The 20,774-nt window shown below is 46.0% G+C and overlaps 1 protein-coding gene across 1 annotated transcript; it reads left to right on the plus strand.

The window, feature by feature from the left end:
• The first annotated feature begins 5,002 nt into the window (after positions 1 to 5,002).
• LOC120403404 (olfactory receptor 1052-like) lies at positions 5,003 to 20,159 on the plus strand. The gene is made up of 2 exons (XM_039534465.1): positions 5,003 to 5,593; positions 19,221 to 20,159. Exons 1-2 carry the CDS (start codon positions 5,003 to 5,005, stop codon positions 20,157 to 20,159), a joined length of 1,530 nt encoding a protein of 509 aa, XP_039390399.1.
• The last annotated feature ends 615 nt before the right edge of the window (positions 20,160 to 20,774 follow it).

Raw genomic sequence — 20,774 nt, forward strand, 5'->3', positions numbered from 1 at the left:
ACTCCTGTAGTTACTGTCCTTTGTTTCAGTTTCTTTCAGGCATCTCCTTGGGGTGGAGGGGCTATCTTTTGTGCCAGCTGAAGACTAAATGGAGAGTTTCCCTGGGGGCTTATATAGGCTCTCTTCTGTGTGTGGAAACCCCTTCCCCACTCCTCTGCAGAATCCAGGTCCAAGATGGAGTTTTGGAGTCACATGGGCAAGTCACATGTCCATGCACAACTCAGTTCCTTACAGGCCGACGCCACATTCCCAGGAAAGCTCAGATGTGGATTGGTGTCTCTCAAAGTTCATTGTTAGCTTAAGTGTTTCTTGATTGGATGGTTACTGAGAATAGTCTTTGCTCAAGAAGCTGAACAAATGCTTCACTGAGGCTACTTAAAATCAAACAAGTGCAGAGCCAGTATTCATAACTTTGAATATAAAAATGATACATACATAAAAATAGAATGAATATATCCAGTAAATCATAACCTTTGCGGAGATATGTTACATTGCATATCTAGCATAAAACATATTTCTGTTATATCATGTTTACACTCAGAAGCCTATTTCTAGAAAGCGTTATGGGGTGCAACATCACACTCTGTTTTACGGACTATACGTTATAGGAAATAAATAAAATTAACAAAAGAATCAGGAGGGAGCTGGCATGCGTGGAGATATTTTGTTGCAGCATCTGCATAGATGCTGCAGAGATCTTCAGTTTTAACCACCAGTTTGGGGAATATCCTCCTTTTGCCTACCCTGACCTTGGCATTTTTAATGAAGACTGTCCAAGGCACCCTTGGGTCACAGGAGGCCAAGAAGCCAGGAGGAGGAGTTGTGACTCCTAGAAGAAGTAGGGGCATAGTGTTTCCTGGGCACAGACCTGGAGTGACAGACTTGGGAGTTTCTGAATACAGAGATTGCTGGCTGTTGGTTGTTTCTACTGGTGTTCAGGGAAGTGGGACTTTGCGTACATTCTCTGTAACCCCTCCCCCATGGGATTATACCAAAGAATAGAGCTGATTTGGATCTTCAATTTTTCCTCCTAATACAATCAACCCTGCAATGCCTCACAGGTTGGCAGCACTTAGGCAAAGGAGGCACCGACTTGCCCTGGAGCACTGATAATACCAGCCAAGCCTGCACACACCTGGGGGACAATTTCTGCTAACATAATGAAGAAGGGAAGAGTCATCACTGGGCCTCCCATTGATCTCCTTGGAGGGAGGTGATGACCACAATGTCCTTGTGCATCTGCAGCCATGGATCAGTGCATGGGCCCATCCCTGTGGTGACCTCACCCTTTCAGGTCAATCAAACACTACTGTCAGTCAGCACCACACCTTTGGTGTTACTGGGATAGTTTCTAGGTTGGTGGCTGTGACATGCCAGAGTCCAACCCAGACTAATCAGGAGCCATGCCACACCTGCCTGCAACCTTGCAAAGCCTTCCTGAAGTGGCTTCCACCTGGGCCACTCACAAACAACTGTCTAGCAGGCAAATCATACCCTGAGCATGTGTGTGTAACTGCAGCCTGGCCAGGAATAGTTGGGTTACACTCAGGCTCTCATCACCCTTGGTTATACTGCAGGGGGACCCCAACACACTCCCCAGTCTTCGATTTCCCTCCAGAAATGTACATCCTGTGCTGCCCAGTCCTCTCCTTGGCAACACAAGTTACATTGTCCATTATTTCTGTAACAGCACTAACATGCATGCAAATTAGCTTCTCAGACTCTTCTATGTAAACACACTGGATTAGATATAACAATAAAACAAAGTTAAATAGATTTTAAGTGAGTGTAAATAAGGAGGCATAGACGTCAGACATGGTTACAAGAAAAATAAAGCTACAATGCAACTTGTGCCTAAGTTAACAAATGATGTGAAATTCAAAGCAAAAGTTTCCTCACCATATGCTTTCAGCAGTCTTACTGACCAAACTTCTTAGGTCAGGACCCATCTCCCAGTCCAATGGCTGCTTCCTTTTCCCTTCAGATGCAGTGAATCAATGGGAAGGCGGGGGGTGGGGGTGGTACCTTGGGATGTCAGCCTCTTCTTTTTATAGCCCTATCCCCCCTTGGAGAACCATTTCCACCTGGTTACCAGAAGACAAAAGCTCTATGTAGAAGGATGTTCCCTGCTGCTTTTTCCTCACCTTTTTTGGGCTTCCTTTGTTTCCCTTCCTGCTTGATGAGTCTGGTTAATTTTTAGATACAAAATTAAACAGAGCACACATTTCTTTGTTTGAGACAGACCAGTTTGCCAGCCTCAGTTTGGAACATGTATTAATAGCATGATAGAGTGTCATCTTATAAAATCACATACATTATCAAAAAATTGTATTAATGTTTGCGATGAGAGCATGACTATTTCTAGTTGACTCATAGATTTATTTCGCATCTTACAGCTGAGCTCTGTGTGCAGATAATGTGCATGCAAGAGGGATAGTTTTTTGAACTGCTGAAGTCCGTAGCATGCTGTGGTCTCCTCCTGAGCTCCTCTGGTCATCATGTGGTCTCCATCGAGCACAATGCATGAACCTATCTTTGCTACTTTGGGGAATAACCTAGTAAGTGTTGGAGAAAAACATAGTTTTTACTTTTTGATTGAGTGCAGTAAATTAGATACTTTATTATTTTTAGCAATTGCATGGAGGGAGAGAGCTAAACAGTTTTTGCTTTTTTAGGTAAACAATTACAGCAGCATTTATACCTTTTGTTACATACAATATTAAGCAACAGCTGCATTTTGTTTATTCATAGGTTATTCTGATATTTTATTTTTTACATTTATTTAAAGAACCAAATTTTTGATCACTGTGGTATCCTATGACCTTCCCTTGCAAAGTAGGAAAGATAGGTTCACTCATTTTGATTTATGGAGACTACGTGATGACCAGAGAAGCTCAGGAGGAAAAAGGATACCATGGTGATTGGCATGCTGTAAATAGCTAGATAATCTGGAGTACTCTTACATGTCTTACAGGTTTTACATTCCACCTTTTGGTCCCAGGACAATGAGGTGATTCTGAAACCAGGAATGACTCGGAAGATAACAGCTACAGCTGCAAACAATTAGTATGTTTCACCTGTTTCAAACTTTCTGTCCCTTTGAATCCAAATTTGTTGCTAAGGCTGGTTGAATGTTTTTCTTCTGAAGTTTTTTTTATGGGAAATTGGATTTTCAATCAACTATTTTTACCATAAAATTATTTTTCCCCTGGAAATTATCAGCTTTCCATCGAAATACGAAACTCTCCTCCTCCCCAAGCCATGGCTGTGGGACTCTGGTGAAGTTCCATGGCAGTTCAGCAAGAGGAGAGACCAACATGCATCCTGGGGGATGTGGTCCAGCCGGGGAGCCTGGCCCATGGAAGAGATTGGTGGTGTGTGGTATCTGAGGCACCCCCGTGGTATTTCCAAGTCAAAATATTAAGTTCTTAGAAAAAGAATTCGGTCTTCACAACAAAAAAAACCCAAACCCTTTGTGGATCCCTTCCAGGGCTGCCCAGAGTATTCCGGGTGCCCGGGGTCTTCGGCGGCGGGGGGCCCCCGCTTCGGCGGTAAGTCGGCGGGGGGGTGTCCTTCCATTCCGGGACCCGCCACCAAAGTGCCCCAAAGACCCACGGTGGGGACCCCCCGCCGCCGACTTACCGCCGAAGCGGGACCCGCCGCTGAAGTGCAGCCCCCACGAGGGTCTTCGAGGCACTTCGGCGGCGGGTCCCGGAACGGAAGGACCCCCTCCCCCTCTGCCGCCGAATTACCGCCGAAGACCCAGATGCACTCTGGCGGTGGGTCCCGCTTCGGCGGCGGGGGGTCCTTCTGTCCCGGAGAGGAAGGACCCCCCGCCAGCGAAGACTGGGAGCGAAGAAGCTCCGGGGGCCCGGGCCCCGCGAGAGTTTTCCGGGGACCCCGGAGCGAGTGAAGGACCCCGCTCCAGGGGCCCCGAAAAACTCTGGTGGGGGCCCCTGCTGGGCCCAGGGCCTGGGGCGAATTGCCCCACTTGCCCCCCCCCCTCTGGGCGGCCCTGATCCGTTCTACCCAACTTGCACTGAGAACAGCAGGATGAAATATACCCCTAACCTCATACTCTGTATCTCTGGTAGAAATTGCATCATTTCAGAACACAGTAAGAAAGAGTAGATCAAATTAATCCCCAGGGCACCAATGTGGCTTTGGTTCACTGAACCCATTAATTAGGCATTATGCCTCTCTGAGCTCAGGTATTCCCAGTTGCTTCTATCACACATCTCAGTATAAAACTTCCCGAATGCTCCAAACTGGCAGTTTCTGTTGCTGGAGAAACGCCACCACGTCTCTCTCTCTTCTCAGCAGGTACGTGTGGTTGTCCTGAATTACAGTCACACACACACATATAGACATCATAGGGATCAGCAGGTATTGACTTCAAGACCTCCAACACTGAAAGCCTCAGCCCCAACTCCTATCCCCTCAGCTAAAGGAGTGACCTCCTTGGTTGGAAAAAATAGGCAATTACATAGTCACTGAAGCCAGTGCTTTCATTGTGTCTCTGGGTTTTCATACAGGCTAAAGTAAAGGCCAAAAAGCTTAATTAGCACAGTAAGCAACTTTACCCCAACCCGACATGCCAAGTCACAGAGCTCCCCTTGCCCAAAGAGGATAGAAAGATTGACACTCCTCTACTCTCACCCCTTCTTTAGCTAAGAAAAAATCTCTTCAAACTGATTCTCTCAGAGCAGAGTAACAATCACTGTTTGCTGTTTGGATTAGTGAACAGGAATGTTTGTGTGTGGGGCATGATTAACCTACGGGTCATTGTATTTGCACAGTGTGTGCATCTTATCGAGCACCTGAATGACCAGCTGTGAACATCTGGCTCTGTGAACTAAGCCATTCCCTGAGCGGGTACTGATGTCCATTAAGAAAGTAATCTCTGTTTATTTTCACTCACTTCATTACAGAGAAGGGAAAGGTTTTCTGCACCATCCACTTGCCCACATCTCTGTAGCTGCCTGATCTGTGTTCAGAGGAGATGGAAAAGGGAAATCACTCGGAGGTGACTGAGTTCATTCTCTCAGGACTGACAGATCGTCCGGAGCTGCAGGTTCCCCTCTTTGTGGTGATCCTACTGATTTATGGTGTCACCCTGGTGGGGAATGGGGGGATGATCTTGTTAATCATGAGTGATCCACAGCTCCACACACCCATGTACTTTTTCCTCAGTATTTTGTCTTTCTGTGACCTCTTCTTTTCCTCAATAATTTCCCCTAAGTTGCTGCTGAATTTCTTAGCCGAGAGGAAAAGCATTTCTTATACTGCCTGCGCTGTGCAAATGTGTCTCTCTATCGCTTTTGCAGATGCTGAGATCCTCTTGCTGGCTGTGATGGCATATGACCGTTATGTGGCCATCTGTAACCCGCTGCTCTATACGGTCACCATGTCCAGGCAGCTTTGTAAACAGCTGGTGGCTGGGGTGTTCGCTGTGGGGATGGTGGATTCAGTGATATACACGTGTTTTATATTTCGGCTGTCATTCTGCAGCTCCAACATCATCAATCATTTCTTCTGTGACATCCCTGCACTGTTGGTGCTCTCCTGCTCTGACACCCGCATCAATGAGATTGTGATGTTTGTTTTCACCTGCCTCTTTACAGTGGGCAGTTTTGTGCCTGTCCTCCTCTCCTATGTCTATATCATCTCCACCATCCTGCAGATCCGCTCCACCGAGGGCCGGCGCAAAGCCTTCTCCACCTGCTCTTTCCACTTGACTGTGGTGGTCCTGTTTTATGGCTCCCTCTTGTTCATGTATTTACGTCCCCCCTCCAGCTATTCCATGGACACAGACAAAGTAGCCTCAGTGTTTTACACGCTGGTGATCCCCATGTTGAACCCCCTCATCTACAGCCTGAGGAACAAGGAGGTGAAGGACGCCCTGAGGAGAGCAATGAATAAACTCCTAACCAATTCCTGAATCTGTTTAACTCTGTACTGGTTTAGTGATGGGGAGTGGAAACAGGTGAATTCAATTCCCAGCCCATTGCAATGTAATTTCACAGAGCCCTTTGGAGTATTGTTTATTATTGTATTGTTATTATTATTAATCTGTTTGTATTCCAATACGGCCTGCAGGCCCCACCTAAAATCAGGGCTTTATTAGGTGATTACCCCAGCAAAATTGCAGGAGGCGCCTGTTTCACATGGGTGAATATATGTGATGTGCTTCGAAAGCACAGACCTATTTGTATTGGGAAAGAAGAGGGGGGCATCTAATCTATCTCCCTCTGCTTGGTAGTGGGTTTGGTTTTGTTATGCAGTTGCAAGTATGAAGTGTGTGATTTCTAAGGCTGAACCATAAGGCGTTTTGCACACCCTCCTGATCCTCTGCAGCCCTTTATGTCCCCTATGGGGTTGTTGTAGAGATTTGTCACCTGTTTTTATCCATGCGTGTGGAGGAGAAAGGTGATTTCCATCTTTCTTTTAAGTTAAGGGAGCAACAAATAAAGTAAGAACAAGGGTAACATTTCCAAAAGAGAGCATGGTGTGTGTGCGTCCTCTGTGAGAATCTGCACTGAACTGAATACAAAATAATATGGAAAGCTTCAGTTTTCTCTACTATATAAATGAACCAGAAAGAAAAAGTCATATCAGACACAGGAGCAGGTTAGCTGTGAGTTGTTACTCTTCGTTCTGCGGCAAAGTATTATGGACTCTGAAGAATAGGGATTCTGGGAATTGTACAGCTCAGGTTACAGTGGGTGAGAAATGGATAGAGCTGGACCAATAGCTGATTTTTGAATTCATGGGTGGTTACAAAAAATTGAAAAACAAATTCAGTTCAACCTGAACCAAATCTGAAAATTCCCTAAATGTTTGGCAAATTGAAAACATTGACAAAAATGTCCTGTAGGGTTGAAGGAAATATTTAGCATGACGAGAAATGGAACATTTCCTTTCCTTCCTGGATACTTTTTGATGTAAAAGCAAAGACAATGTAGGGCCACACTGACAAAATGGAAGGAAGAGGCAGTAATGGCGCTGCTTCCCTTGTACACTTTATCCCAGTGATTAGATCACTCCTATGGGATGTGGGAGATACAGGTCAATTCCCCCTCTGTCTGATGGGGAGAAGCCATTTGAAAGTGGGTCTCCCACATTGCCGGTCAGTACCCTGATGACTGGGCTCTGTTCTGTCCTACATCATTCTCAGGGCTGGTTTACGCTACAGCTGTAAATTGATCTCAGTTACGCTACTTCAAGTTGATTAAGTTAGTCTGATTTAAAGCGGTGCCACACCGTGCTATGTCACCAGGAGAGTTACGTGACTGAAGGAGTGTATCATACATCATCCGACAGTGTTAGTGTAGCCCAGCCCTGAGAAAGATCCATGATGGAACATAGTGTCTGTGGGAGCTGGAGTACAGACTTCAACAGGTGAGACCTCTCCCATCGATTTAGCATGTCTTCTCCAGACCTGCTCAATCAACACCATTTCATCTATCGCAGTTGTCCCGATTTAGCCATTAGTGTAGATATGGCCTCAGTCTCCCCTGTTGAAGCTGTTGCATTGTGGATAAAACACGGGAAGAATCACAGGGCCAGAAAGAGAGAGTGACTCTAGAGACAAGTTGTTCAGGGCACCAACTTGCTCAACTTCTTGTCTCTGTTCCAATGGTTATATAAATAGTCATCCACCGTAGGACAACTTTGAAAGGAGAGATTGAGAGCAACTCAGACTGGAATAGCACATCACTCAGTGGCTGGGATGCTTTCTGTAAATACAGGAAACCCAAGTGCACATCTTTGCCCAGCACTGGACAGAAGGGGGAATTGAACCTGGATTTCACAACTCACCAGTGAAAACCCTAACTATTGAGCTAAAAATTACAAAGAGAGGGAGCATCACCACCTCTTACTGGTGGCTGCTTTGCCACCGGTGCCTAAATCTAACTCCCCCACAAACATTGTTTTGGGACAAGGCTATTAGGAGACTTTGTAACACATTTGTGAATAGTTTCAGGTCAACCCCAATGGCATTATTTTTTACAGTAAATTATTAATCCAGAAGAATTTTACCCATTTCTAGATACTTTTGTGTCCCAACCCTGGGAAATTACTTAAAAATATTTTAGGAGAGCTGATCAACATACGATGTGGAATAGTCACCTCTGTTTCGTATCATATTCAAAAGACCTCACGGGAGAGACAGTGATCCAAACAAGCTGATTCTCTGCCCCCCTGTGTTCCATTTCCACAAGGAAAGACACGGCAACAACATTAATTGCATGTACTGTGCACACCTGTTGTCCTGGGAGCAAAGATGCTCCAGGGATCAAGTCTCAAAATCATCCCAGGACGCAGCTCCAGAGGTATTGAGGGAAACGTTGGTGTGGTGAGCAAACAGGGAAAGATTCGTCTCTGACTTTATGCTTCTGATTTTATGGTTCTGAGCAGGTACTGCGTCCGTCTTCAACTCATTGTAAGTGAAGGGAGGAAAAACAAAGAGGTACCACCAAGTCAAGGGCAAACAAGTTAGTTTCAGAGCACTTCAGCCTTTAATTGAAACGACACTGAGACATTCATGGTAGGGGAAGGAAGGAATTATCCTGAGAGGAGAAATTTCAACTTTTCTGAACATATTTACCTATCAAAAGAAGGAAAGAGCTTTACCAAGGGAGAGAGAAGAGTGATTGGAAAAGGAGAGAGAAATAGCTTTAACAGGAAGGGGAAAACTCCCTCATCGATTCAGGGAATGTCTATACCAGGGGTCGGCAACCTTTCAGAAGCAGTGTGCCGAGTCTTCATTTAGTCACTCAGATTTAAGCTTTTGTTTGCCAGTAATACATTTCAACGTTTTTAGAAGATCTCTTTCTATAAGTCTATAATATATAACTAAACTATTGTATGTAAAGTAAATATGGTTTTTAAAATGTTTAAGAAGTTTCATTTCATAAGCTGAGCATTAAAGCACCCGAGGCTCTCAGAAGGCGAAGTGTTTAATGGGGACCCACCAAGGGACGGAGAACGCACCAAGCGCCTGGGGCTTGGAGGGCCCACCGCACTGACCTCTGCACTCATGGTACACGGAGCTCACTAGAAGGGACTGATAAACTCACAGCAACACCCTGCACTGGGCACAGTAGATTCGATAGAAGCAAAGGAAGAGCTGGACTGTTCCTTGCATTGTGCGGGCCCTGTTTGTGCCTGTTCGGCACAGCCAGCCTAGATCCTTACAGGTATTTAGGTGCCTAATTCACATTGAAATCAATGGGGTCCAGATATGAAATCAACAGACCTATTAACATCAGTGGGACTTAGAGCAGGCCCATAGGGAACAGCACCTCCTCCTGTCCAGGTCCAGTCATCTCTGCTGCCTTCTAAGAGGGAGGGGGAACATGACCCTATCTCCCCCCTGTTTCCTCCCCGTCCCCTCCCCCCCTTGGGGGATTAGCAGGGAATGATGCTTGGACTCAGAAAGGGAAGAGAATGTGCCAGCTTTCTGTGCAGGGGCTCTATGGTGGAAGCTTCCCTTGCACTGTCTCCTTAACCCTGCACGTTCAAGCAAGGACAATGTGATCATTTGCAGGCAACTGCTCCCCTAGAAACTTAGCAGTGCACAAATCCCCAGGCTTAGAAGACACATTCTGCATCAAAACTATGTGTCATAATTGCTTATACGACCCAAGACCCTCAGCACCAAAGCATAGGCCCATATCCCTTGAGCGCACAGTAATTCCGTTTGCTGGTCTCTGTAGTAGATTTTTATCTTCTCTATGGACCAGCCACTAGACGGGGGCAGGGCGCATTTAGCTAGTATGTTACATGCACTCAGAAAGTTTTCCCTGGGAAAAATGGTCCCATAGAACTTTAAATTTACTTGTTTCTTTATGGCCAATGTACAGGAGATCTGGACAATTAACTGGAATAGAGCATTTCTTGTTTGCACCTGGTCCACTGGCATCAACAGAGTTATGCAGACGCAGAGCAACTCAGGCTCTAGCTTTCACACGGCTGAGTGGGGAAAAACAGTGATGTTTAAAGAATGATAATATGAGTTTGATTCCCATTAGCACTTGCTCCCTTTATGGGTTTGGGTCTGAGGTTGGGGACAGAAGCTAGAAGAGTGAAGCTGCTCACTGGAGTCAAGCTTTTCAAAAGTGAATAGTGGTTTTGGGTACCAAGCTTGAAGCACCTCAAAAGGACTGGACTTTCAGAGAGCGCTGAGCACCCACCTGTGACGAGTCAGATCCCAGAAACCCCCCCTGGGAGCTGCCACCTAATGTGCTGAGACTACTTCTTCCCCTGCTTTCCTACTCTGGCTGCTTGGGACTTCAGTGCCCTGCCTGATTTGAGCCAGACCCGCTAGCCTGCTGCAAACCCAGACCCAGGTCTGAACCACGTCCCCTAACAGCTGTAGGCTTGACTGAAAGCAGCTTAAGAAATGTTCTTGTCTTTAACACTCAGATGCTCAACTCTCAATGGGGTCCAAACCCTGAATAAATCCATTTTACCCTGTATAAAACTTATGCAGGATAAACTCATAGATGGTTTGCCCTCTATAACACTGATAGAGAGATACGCACAACTGTTTCCCCCCCACCCCCCACCGGTACTAATACATACTCCGGTTTAATTAATAAGTAAAAAGTGATTTTATTAAGAACATATGTTGGATTTATGTGGTTCCAAGTAGTAACAGACAGAACAAAGTGAATTACCAAGTAAACTAAAATAAAACACACAAATCTATCTCTAATACAGTAATGAAACTGAACACAGATAAAAACCTCACCCTCATTGGTGTTCCATTAAGCTTCCTTTTACAGACCAGTCTCCCTCTAATCTGGGTCCAGCAATCACTCAGACCCCCTGTAGTTACTGTCCTCTGTTCCAGTTTCTTTCAGGCATCTCCTTGGGGGTGGAGAGACTATCTCTTGAGCCAGCTGAAGACAAAATGGAGGGGTCTCCCAGGGATTTTTATAGACTTTCTCCTCTGGGTGGACACCCCTCCCACTCCCTGTGTAGAATTGAGTTACAAAATGGAGTTTTGGAGTCACATGGGCAAGTCACATGTCCATGCATGATTGAGTTCCTTACCAGCCAAGCCACATTCCTGGGGAAGCTCAGATGTGAATTGGCATCCCCAAGTTCTGTTGTCTGTTAAGTGCTTCTTGACTGGGCACTGAACTTGCACATTTCTTTCTCCAGAAGCTGACCAAATGCTCTACTAGGCTACTTAAAATCAAGCAAGTGCACAGCCAATATTCATAACTCCAACTACAAAAATGACACATGCATACAAATAGGAGGAATAGATTCAGTAGCTCATAGCCTTTGCACAGATATGTTTCATGGCCTATGTAGCATAAAACATATTCCAGTTCTGTCATATATACTTTCATAAGCATAATTCCATAAAGCCTTATGGGGGTGCACCCTCACACCCTCCTTCGGAACTTACTGCCAGAGGCTTAGACACGCTGCACGGTGGAGGCAGTATATGTAAAATTTGTTTGTGTCTCGTCACACCCCTTTTCAGTACCTTTAAACCATATGATGCCATTCATAAGCGTTCTAGCAAGTTTGGGGGTTCCTAGTCCCCGGGTGCCTGAAAACCGGCTGGGGTGTAGTATCGCTAACAGAATGCAGACAGAAATACCTGTTAAAGTGTAGGTGTCTTGGCATTTAGCCACCAATGCCATGATGCAGTGTGCCTCAGTTTCCCCATCTGCACAGCAGCATTGGCCTCTTATGGTTTTGCTGCTGTGCCAAGCTTCCAGTCTGTTTAGAGGTGTAGGGTTGGAAGGTAACATGCTTGTGGGACTGTTTTGTCACCATCCTCAGTATGTACAACAGTTTTTTCCACAAATCAAGTATGCCCCCCATCTTTAAAGGGTTTACCACCAGTATTAATGCCTTTGTTCTAACCCATAGAGGGATTAGCAAAAGACACAAGGTTGACAGCAAATCTACGGTGGACAGGCTTTGTTCACACGATTTAGCTTGTTTAGTATCTACTCCTTTTTTCCTATTTCTTTGTGCCCCCTGGTAGGTGCTGTGCTGCAGATTCTTCTGCCACTTTGGAGAAGGCTTTTGATTCAGGCATGTGTTTGGGGCTTTGGCAAGGAAAGGGTGCACTGCAACCTTGCCTGCCCTCGGCCCCTCCCTCAGGAATTTCTTTGGGCTGGACCCCACTCTCTTGTGAAGCTTCACCCAGAGATTTTTTCCCCTCCTGCCTTGAAGAGACAGTTTTATCTCTTACAAGTGTAGCAAGAACAACATCTTTCAATGGGGTGCTCTGGATTGGTACGATCCCTTTGGACACCCCACTTTCTGTTCCCAACAGGTCAGCTGGATGGGCTTCCCCCCTCCAGGAGATCTGACCCCTAGTTTTCCCTTCTAACCTGATTCACAGGAGAGGGGTCTGGTATTTTAAATGTAGATTTTTCACCCTCCTCCTGGGACAGATCCTCTCTCCAAAAGGTGGGTGGACTCTTCACCCCCCCACCTTCCGTCTGGGCTTCCCTCTCTGGGCTCCCCTCTGGGTCAAACACTCCTGTGTCCCCCAAAAGGGAAGGTGACCCTGGTCTGGCTGTGGGCTCACAGCTACCAGCTACAACAGACCTTTCACTGGACAGCAAAATTCTCCCCTTTTCACTCAGGTTGAGCTTGCTTCCAGCCACAGAGTCCTTGGGGTTTGTTCCCACCGCAACAGTTACCAGGACCCCAACTTCCACCTTTGGGGTACATGTTTCTGTGCACCCCAAGGCAGGGCCTGTCCCCTGCCGACCTGCATCTTCCCGGCAGTCAGCAGCTAGGACAGCCTCCCTGTTACAAGTTGAAGCATTCTCCTCCCCCAGGCAGATGACCACAGGACAGGAGCTGGCTTTCTCCAGTCCCTCCGGCAGGGATTTGCCTTGAGCCCCTAGGCTCCAGGAACTGGTTCCAGCCATTCCTGCCCCCAAAGCTGCATTCTTCACTGCTCCAGAGGAATTTAAGAGTTCTCTCCTATTCCCTCAATAGCCCATGTGACTTCACAGACCCCCCACCCCTGGGGCTTTTAGCACAAGATTCCTTCTCCTTGTTAATCAACCCTGGGACAGATTCTGCCACATCAAAGAAATCATTCCCCAGCAGAAACGGTGCAAAATTGTGTGCCACTGTGCCAACAGACTGCTCAGCCTGCAAATCACCACTTTCCATGTGTACCTTAGCTAAAGGTGCGAGGACTTTGTAACCTCCCACCAGTTCTAATTCTGCCATTTTCTCTGGCAACAAATCCTTCTCTTGGATCAGGTCCCTCCTGACCACAGAAATCTCTGCACTTGTGATTGGCGAGCCTAATAATTAAATTAAATTAAAATTGACAAATTAAATGAATATTGTGAGTTTACACCCAAAATCAGGCTACAGTCTGCAACTTGTGCAGTTCTAGCTTCTTCTGATCTTCACTCTTACTTATTTTGCTTATTTTTCTGTCACTATTTCCCTTACCCAAAATAAGCAATCAGAAAATAACAAACCAGTAACCACATTGTCTGTTCTCCACCCACCACACCCAAACCTCACTTAAAATCACTCCTAGTGTCTCAGAGCAATCAGCTGTGCACAGATCCTGCTCGACTTCGCCACTGTCATGAGCTGGGTCACAGAAACCCCTTTGGGGCTGCAACCCGATGCCCTGAGACTACCTCTGAGACTGTTTTCCCCGCCAGCTTGGGACTTCAGTTCCCTGCCTTGTTTGAGTCAGACAAAATTGCCTGCTGCAAACACAGACCCAAGTCTGAACCACGTTCCGCACAAGCTGCAGGCTTAACTGAAAACAGCTTAAGAAGGGCTCCTGTCTCCAGCACTCAGATACCCAGCTCCCAATGTGATCCAAACCACAAATAAATCTGTTTTACCCTGTATAAAGCGTATACAGGGTAAACTCGTAAATTGTTTTCCCTCTATAACACTGATAGAGAGAGATGCTCAGCCGTATGCCCCCCGCCAGCTATTAATACATGCACTAGCTTAATTTATATGTAAAAAGGGGATTAATTAAATACAAAAAGTAGGATTTAAGAGGTTCCAAGTAATAACAGACAGAACAAATTAAATTACCAAACAAAATAAAATAGAACACGCAAGTCTAAGCCTAATACAGTAAAAACTAAATGCAGGTAAATCTCGCCCTCAGAGATGTTCCAATAAGCATCTTTCACAGACTAGACTTCCTCCTAGTCTGGGTCCAGCGATCACTCACACCCCTGTAGGTACTGTCCTTTGTTTCAGTTTCTTTCAGGCATCTCCTTGGGGTGGAGGGGCTATCTTTTGTGCCAGCTGAAGACTAAATGGAGAGTTTCCCCGGGGGCTTATATAGGCTCTCTTCTGTGTGTGGAAACCCCTTCTCCACTCCTCTGCAGAATCCAGGTCCAAGATGGAGTTTTGGAGTCACATGGGCAAGTCACATGTCCATGCACAACTCAGTTCCTTACAGGCCGACGCCACATTCCCAGGAAAGCTCAGATGTGGATTGGTGTCTCTCAAAGTTCATTGTTAGCTTAAGTGTTTCTTGATTGGACGGTTACTGAGAATAGTCTTTGCTCAAGAAGCTGAACAAATGCTTCACTGAGGCTACTTAAAATCAAACAAGTGCAGAGCCAGTATTCATAACTTTGAATATAAAAATGATATATACATAAAAATAGAATGAATATATCCAGTAAATCATAACCTTTGCGGAGATATGTTACATTGCATATCTAGCATAAAACATATTTCTGTTATATCATGTTTACACTCAGAAGCATATTTCTAGAAAGCGTTATGGGGTGCAACATCACACTCTGTTTTACGGACTATACGTTATAGGAAATAAATAAAATTAACAAAAGAATCAGGAGGGAGCTGGCATGCGTGGAGATATTTTGTTGCAGCATCTGCATAGATGCTGCAGAGATCTTCAGTTTTAACCACCAGTTTGGGGAATATCCTCCTTTTGCCTACCCTGACCTTGGCATTTTTAATGAAGACTGTCCAAGGCACCCTTGGGTCACAGGAGGCCAAGAAGCCGGGAGGAGGAGTTGTGACTCCTAGAGGAAGTAGGGGAATAGTGTTTCCTGGGCACAGACCTGGAGTGACAGACTTGGAAGTTTCTGAATACAGAGATTGCTGGCTGTTGGTTGTTTCTACTGGTGTTCAGGGAAGTGGGACTTTGCGTACATTGTTTGTAACCCCTCCCCCATGGGATTATACCAAAAAATAGAGCTGATTTGGATCTTCAATTTTTCCTCCTAATACAATCAACCCTGCAATGCTTCACAGGTTGGCACCACTTAGGCAAAGGAGGCACCGACTTGCCCTGGAGCACTGATAATACCAACCAAGCCTGCACACCCCTGGGGGACAATTTCTGCTACCATAATGAAGAAGGGAAGCGTCATCACTGGGCCTCCCATTGATCTCCTTGGAGGGAGGTGATGACCACAATGTCCTTGTGCATCTGCAGCCACGGATCAGTGCATGGGCCCATCCCTGTGGTGACCTCACCCTTTCAGGTCAATCAAACACTACTGTCAGTCAGCACCACACCTTTGGTGTTACTGGGATAGTTTCTAGGTTGGTGGCTGTGACATACCAGAGTCCAACCCAGACTAATCAGGAGCCATGCCACACCTGCCTGCAACCTTGCAAAGCCTTCCTGAAGTGGCTTCCACCTGGGCCACTCACAAACAACCGTCTAGCAGGCAAATCACACCCTGAGCATGTGTGTGTAACTGCAGCCTGGCCAGGAATAGTTGAGTTACAATTAGGTTCTCACCATCCTTGGTTATACTGCAGAGAGGTCCCAACATGCTCCCCAGTCTTTGATTTCCCTCCCGAAATGTATGCCCTGTGCTGTCCAGTCCTCTCCTGGACAATGCAAGTTACACTGTCCATTATTTATTTAATAGCACTAATATGCATGCAACTTAGTTTCTCAGAGGCTTCTATTTAAATATACTGGATTAGATAAAACAATAAAACAAAGTTTATTGACTACAAAGATAGATTTTAAGTGAGTGGAAATAAGGTGGCATACAAGTCAGACATGGTTAGAAGAAAAATAAAGTTACAATGCAACTTGTGCCTAAGTTAACAAATGATGTGAAATTCAAAGCAGAAGTTTCCTCACCACATGCTTTCAGCAGTCTTGCTGACAAAACTTCTTAGGTCAGGGCCCATCTCCCAGTCCAATGGCTGCTTCCTTTTCCCTTCAGATGCAGTGAATCAATGGGCAGGCAGAGGGGGTACCTTGGGATGTCAGCCTCTTCTTTTTATAGCCCTATCCCCCCTTGGAGAACCATTTCCACCTGGTTACCAGAAGTCAAAAGCTCTGTGTAGAAGGATGTTCCCTGCTGCTTTTTCCTCACCTTTTTGGGCTTCCTTTGTTTCCCTTCCTGCTTGATGGGTCTGGTTATTGTTTAGATACAAAATTAAGCAGAGCACACATTTCTTTGCTTGAGACAGACCAGTTTGCCAGCCTCAGTTTGGAACCTGTATTAACAGCATGATAGAGTGTCATCTTATAAAATCACATACATTATCAAAAAAATTGTATTAATGTTTGCGATGAGAGCATGACTATTTCTAGTTGACTCATAGATTTATTTAGCATCTTACAGCTGAGCTCTGTGTGCAGATAATGTGCATGCAAGAGGGATAGTTTTTTGAACTGCAGAAGTCCGTAGCATGCTGTGGTCTCCTCCTGAGCTCCTCTGGTCACCATGTGGTCTCCATCGAGCACAATGCATGAACCTATCTTTGCTACTTTGCGGAATAACCTAGTAAGTGTTGGAGAAAAACATAGTTTTTACTTTTTGATTGAGTGCAGTAAATTAGATACTTTATTATTTTTAGCAATTGCATGGAGGGAGAGAGCTAAACAGTTTTTGCTTTTTTAGGTAAACAATTACAGCAGCATTTATGCCTTTTGTTACATACAATATTAAGCAACAGCTGCATTTTGTTTATTCATAGGTTATTCTGATATTTTATTTTTTACATTTATTTAAAGAACCACATTTTTGATCACTGTGGTATCCTATGACCTTCCCTTGCAAAGTAGGAAAGATAGGTTCACTCATTTTGATTTATGGAGACTACGTGATGACCAGAGAAGCTCAGGAGGAAAAAGGATACCATGGTGATTGGCATGCTGTAAATAGCTAGATAATCTGGAGTACTCTTACATGTCTTACAGGTTTTACATTCCACCTTTTGGTCCCAGGACAATGAGGTGATTCTGAAACCAGGAATGACTCGGAAGATAACAGCTACAGCTGCAAACAATTAGTATGTTTCACCTGTTTCAAACTTTCTGTCCCTTTGAATCCAAATTTGTTGCTAAGGCTGGTTGAATGTTTTTCTTCTGAAGTTTTTTTTATGGGAAATTGGATTTTCAATCAACTATTTTTACCATAAAATTATTTTTCCCCTGGAAATTATCAGCTTTCCATCGAAATACGAAACTCTCCTCCTCCCCAAGCCATGGCTGTGGGACTCTGGTGAAGTTCCAGGGCAGTTCAGCAAGAGGAGAGACCAACATGCATCCTGGGGGATGTGGTCCAGCCGGGGAGCGTGGCCCATGGAAGAGATTGGTGGTGTATGGTATCTGAGGCACCCCCGTGGTATTTCTGAGTCAAAATATTAAGTTCTTAGAAAAAGAATTCAGACTTCACAACAAAAAAACCCAAAACCCTTTGTGGATCCATTCCAGGGCCACCCAGAGGATTCCGGGTGCCCGGGGTCTTCGGCGGCGGGGGGCCCCTGCTTCGGCGGTAAGTTGGCGGGGGGGTGTCCTTCCGTTACGGGACCCGCCGCCAAAGTGCCCCAAAGACCCATGGCGCGGACCCCCCACTGCCGACTTACCACTGAAGCGGAACCTGCCGCTGAAGTGCAGCCCCCACCGAGGGTCTTTGAGGCACTTCAGCGGCGGGTCCCGGAACGGAAGGACTCCCTCCCCCCCGCCGCCGAATTACCGCCGAAGACCCAGATGCACTCCGGCGGTGGGTCCCGCTTCGGCGGCGGGGGTTCCTTCTGTCCCGGAGAGGAAGAACCCCCGGCCAGCGAAGACCGGGAGCGTAGAAGCTCCGGGGGCCCGGGCCCAGCGAGAGTTTTCCGGGGACCCCGGAGCGAGTGAAGGACCCCGCTCCAGGGGCCCCGAAAAACTCTGGTGGGGGCCCCTGCTGGGCCCAGGGCCTGGGGCAAATTGCCCCACTTGCCCCCCGACTTTGGGCGGCCCTGATCCGTTCTACCCAACTTGCACTGAGAACAGCAGGATGAAATATGCCCCTAACCTCATACTCTGTATCTCTGGTAGAAATTGCATCATTTCAGAACACAGTAAGAAAGAGTAGATCAAATTAATCCCCAGGGCACCAATGTGGCTTTGGTTCACTGAACCCATTAATTAGGCATTATGTCTCTCTGAGCTCAGGTATTCCCAGTTGCTTCTATCACACATCTCAGTATAAAACTTCCCGAATGCTCCAAACTGGCAGTTTCTGTTGCTGGAGAAACGCCACCACGTCTCTCTCTCTTCTCAGCAGGTACGTGTGGTTGTCCTGAATTACAGTCACACACACACGTGGACACCATGGGGATCAGCAGGTATTGACTTCAAGACCTCCAGCACTAAAAGCCTCAGCCCCAACTCCAACCCCTTCAGCTAAATGAGCGACCTCCTTGGTTGGAAAAAATAGGCAATTACATAGTCACTGAAGCCAGTGCTTTCCATTGTGTCTCTGGGTTTTCATACAGGCTAAAGTAAAGGCCAAAAAGCTTAATTAGCACAGTAAGCAACTTTACCCCAACCCGACATGCCAAGCCACAGAGCTCCCCTTGCCCAAGGAGGATAGAAAGATTGACACTCCTCTACTCTCACCCCTTCTTTAGCTAAGAAAAAATCTCTTCAAACTGATTCTCTCAGAGCAGAGTAACAATCACTGTTTGCTGTTTGGATTAGTGAACAGGAATGTTTGTGTGTGGGGCATGATTAACCTACGGGTCATTGTATTTGCACAGTGTGTGCATCTTATCGAACACCTGAATGACCAGCTGTGAACATCTGGCTCTGTGAACTAAGCCCTTCCCTGAGTGGGTACTGATGTCCATTAAGAAATTGATCTCTGTTTATTTTCACTCACTTCATTACAGAGAAGGGACAGGTTTTCCGCACCATCCACCTGCCCACAGCTCTGTAGCTGCCTGATCTCTGTTCAGAGGAGATGGAAAAGGGAAATCACTCGGAGGTGACTGAATTCATTCTCTCAGGACTGACAGATCGTCCGGAGCTGCAGGTTCCCCTCTTTGTGGTGTTCCTACTGATTTATGGTGTCACCCTGGTGGGGAATGGGGGGATGATCTTGTTAATCATGAGTGATCCACAGCTCCACACCCCCATGTACTTTTTCCTCAGTATTTTGTCTTTCTGTGACCTCTGCTTTTCCTCAATAATTTCCCCTAAGTTGCTGCTGAATTTCTTAGCCGAGAGGAAAAGCATTTCTTACACTGCCTGCGCTGTGCAAATGTGTCTCTCTATCGCTTTTGCAGATGCTGAGAGTCTCTTGCTGGCCCTGATGGCATATGACCGTTATGTGGCCATCTGTAACCCGCTGCTCTATACGGTCACCATGTCCAGGCAGCTTTGTAAACAGCTGGTGGCTGGGGCGTTTGTTGTGGGGATGGTGGATTCAGTGATATACACGAGTTTTATATTTCGGCTGTCATTCTGCAGCTCCAACATCATCAGGCATTTCTTCTGTGACATCCCTGCACTGTTGGTGCTCTCCTGTTCTGACACCCGCATCAATGAGATTGTGATGTTTGTTTTCACCTGCCTCTTTACAGTGGGCAGTTTTGTGACTGTCCTCCTCTCCTATGTCTATATCATCTGCACCATCCTGAAGATCCGCTCTGCCGAGGGCCGGCGCAAAGCCTTCTCCACCTGCTCTTTCCACTTGACTGTGGTGGTCCTGTTTTATGGCACCCAATTCTTCATCTATTTACGTCCCACCTCCAGCTATTCCATGGACACAGACAAAGTAGCCTCAGTGTTTTACAAGATGGTGATCCCCATGTTGAACCCCCTCATCTACAGCCTGAGGAACAAGGAGGTGAAGGACGCCCTGAGGAGAGCAATGAATAAACTGCTAACCAATTCCTGAATCTGTTTAACTCTGTACTGTTTTAGTGATGGGGAGTGGAAACAGGTGAATTCAATTCCCAGCCCATTGCAATGTAATTTCACAGAGCCCTTTGGAGTATTGTTTATTATTGTATTGTTATTATTATTAATCTGTTTGTATTCCAATACGGCCTGCAGGCCCCACCTAAAATCAGGGCTTTATTAGGTGATTACCCCAGCAAAATTGCAGGAGGCGCCTGTTTCACATGGGTGAATATATGTGATGTGCTTCGAAAGCACAGACCTATTTGTATTGGGAAAGAAGAGGGGGGCATCTAATCTATCTCCCTCTGCTTGGTAGTGGGTTTGGTTTTGTTATGCAGTTGCAAGTATGAAGTGTGTGATTTCTAAGGCTGAACCATAAGGCGTTTTGCACACCCTCCTGATCCTCTGCAGCCCTTTATGTCCCCTATGGGGTTGTTGTAGAGATTTGTCACCTGTTTTTATCCATGCGTGTGGAGGAGAAAGGTGATTTCCATCTTTCTTTTAAGTTAAGGGAGCAACAAATAAAGTAAGAACAAGGGTAACATTTCCAAAAGAGAGCATGGTGTGTGTGCGTCCTCTGTGAGAATCTGCACTGAACTGAATACAAAAT

Source organism: Mauremys reevesii, linkage group 4, assembly GCF_016161935.1.
Source record: "Mauremys reevesii isolate NIE-2019 linkage group 4, ASM1616193v1, whole genome shotgun sequence".
Classification (NCBI taxonomy): Eukaryota; Metazoa; Chordata; order Testudines; family Geoemydidae; genus Mauremys; species Mauremys reevesii.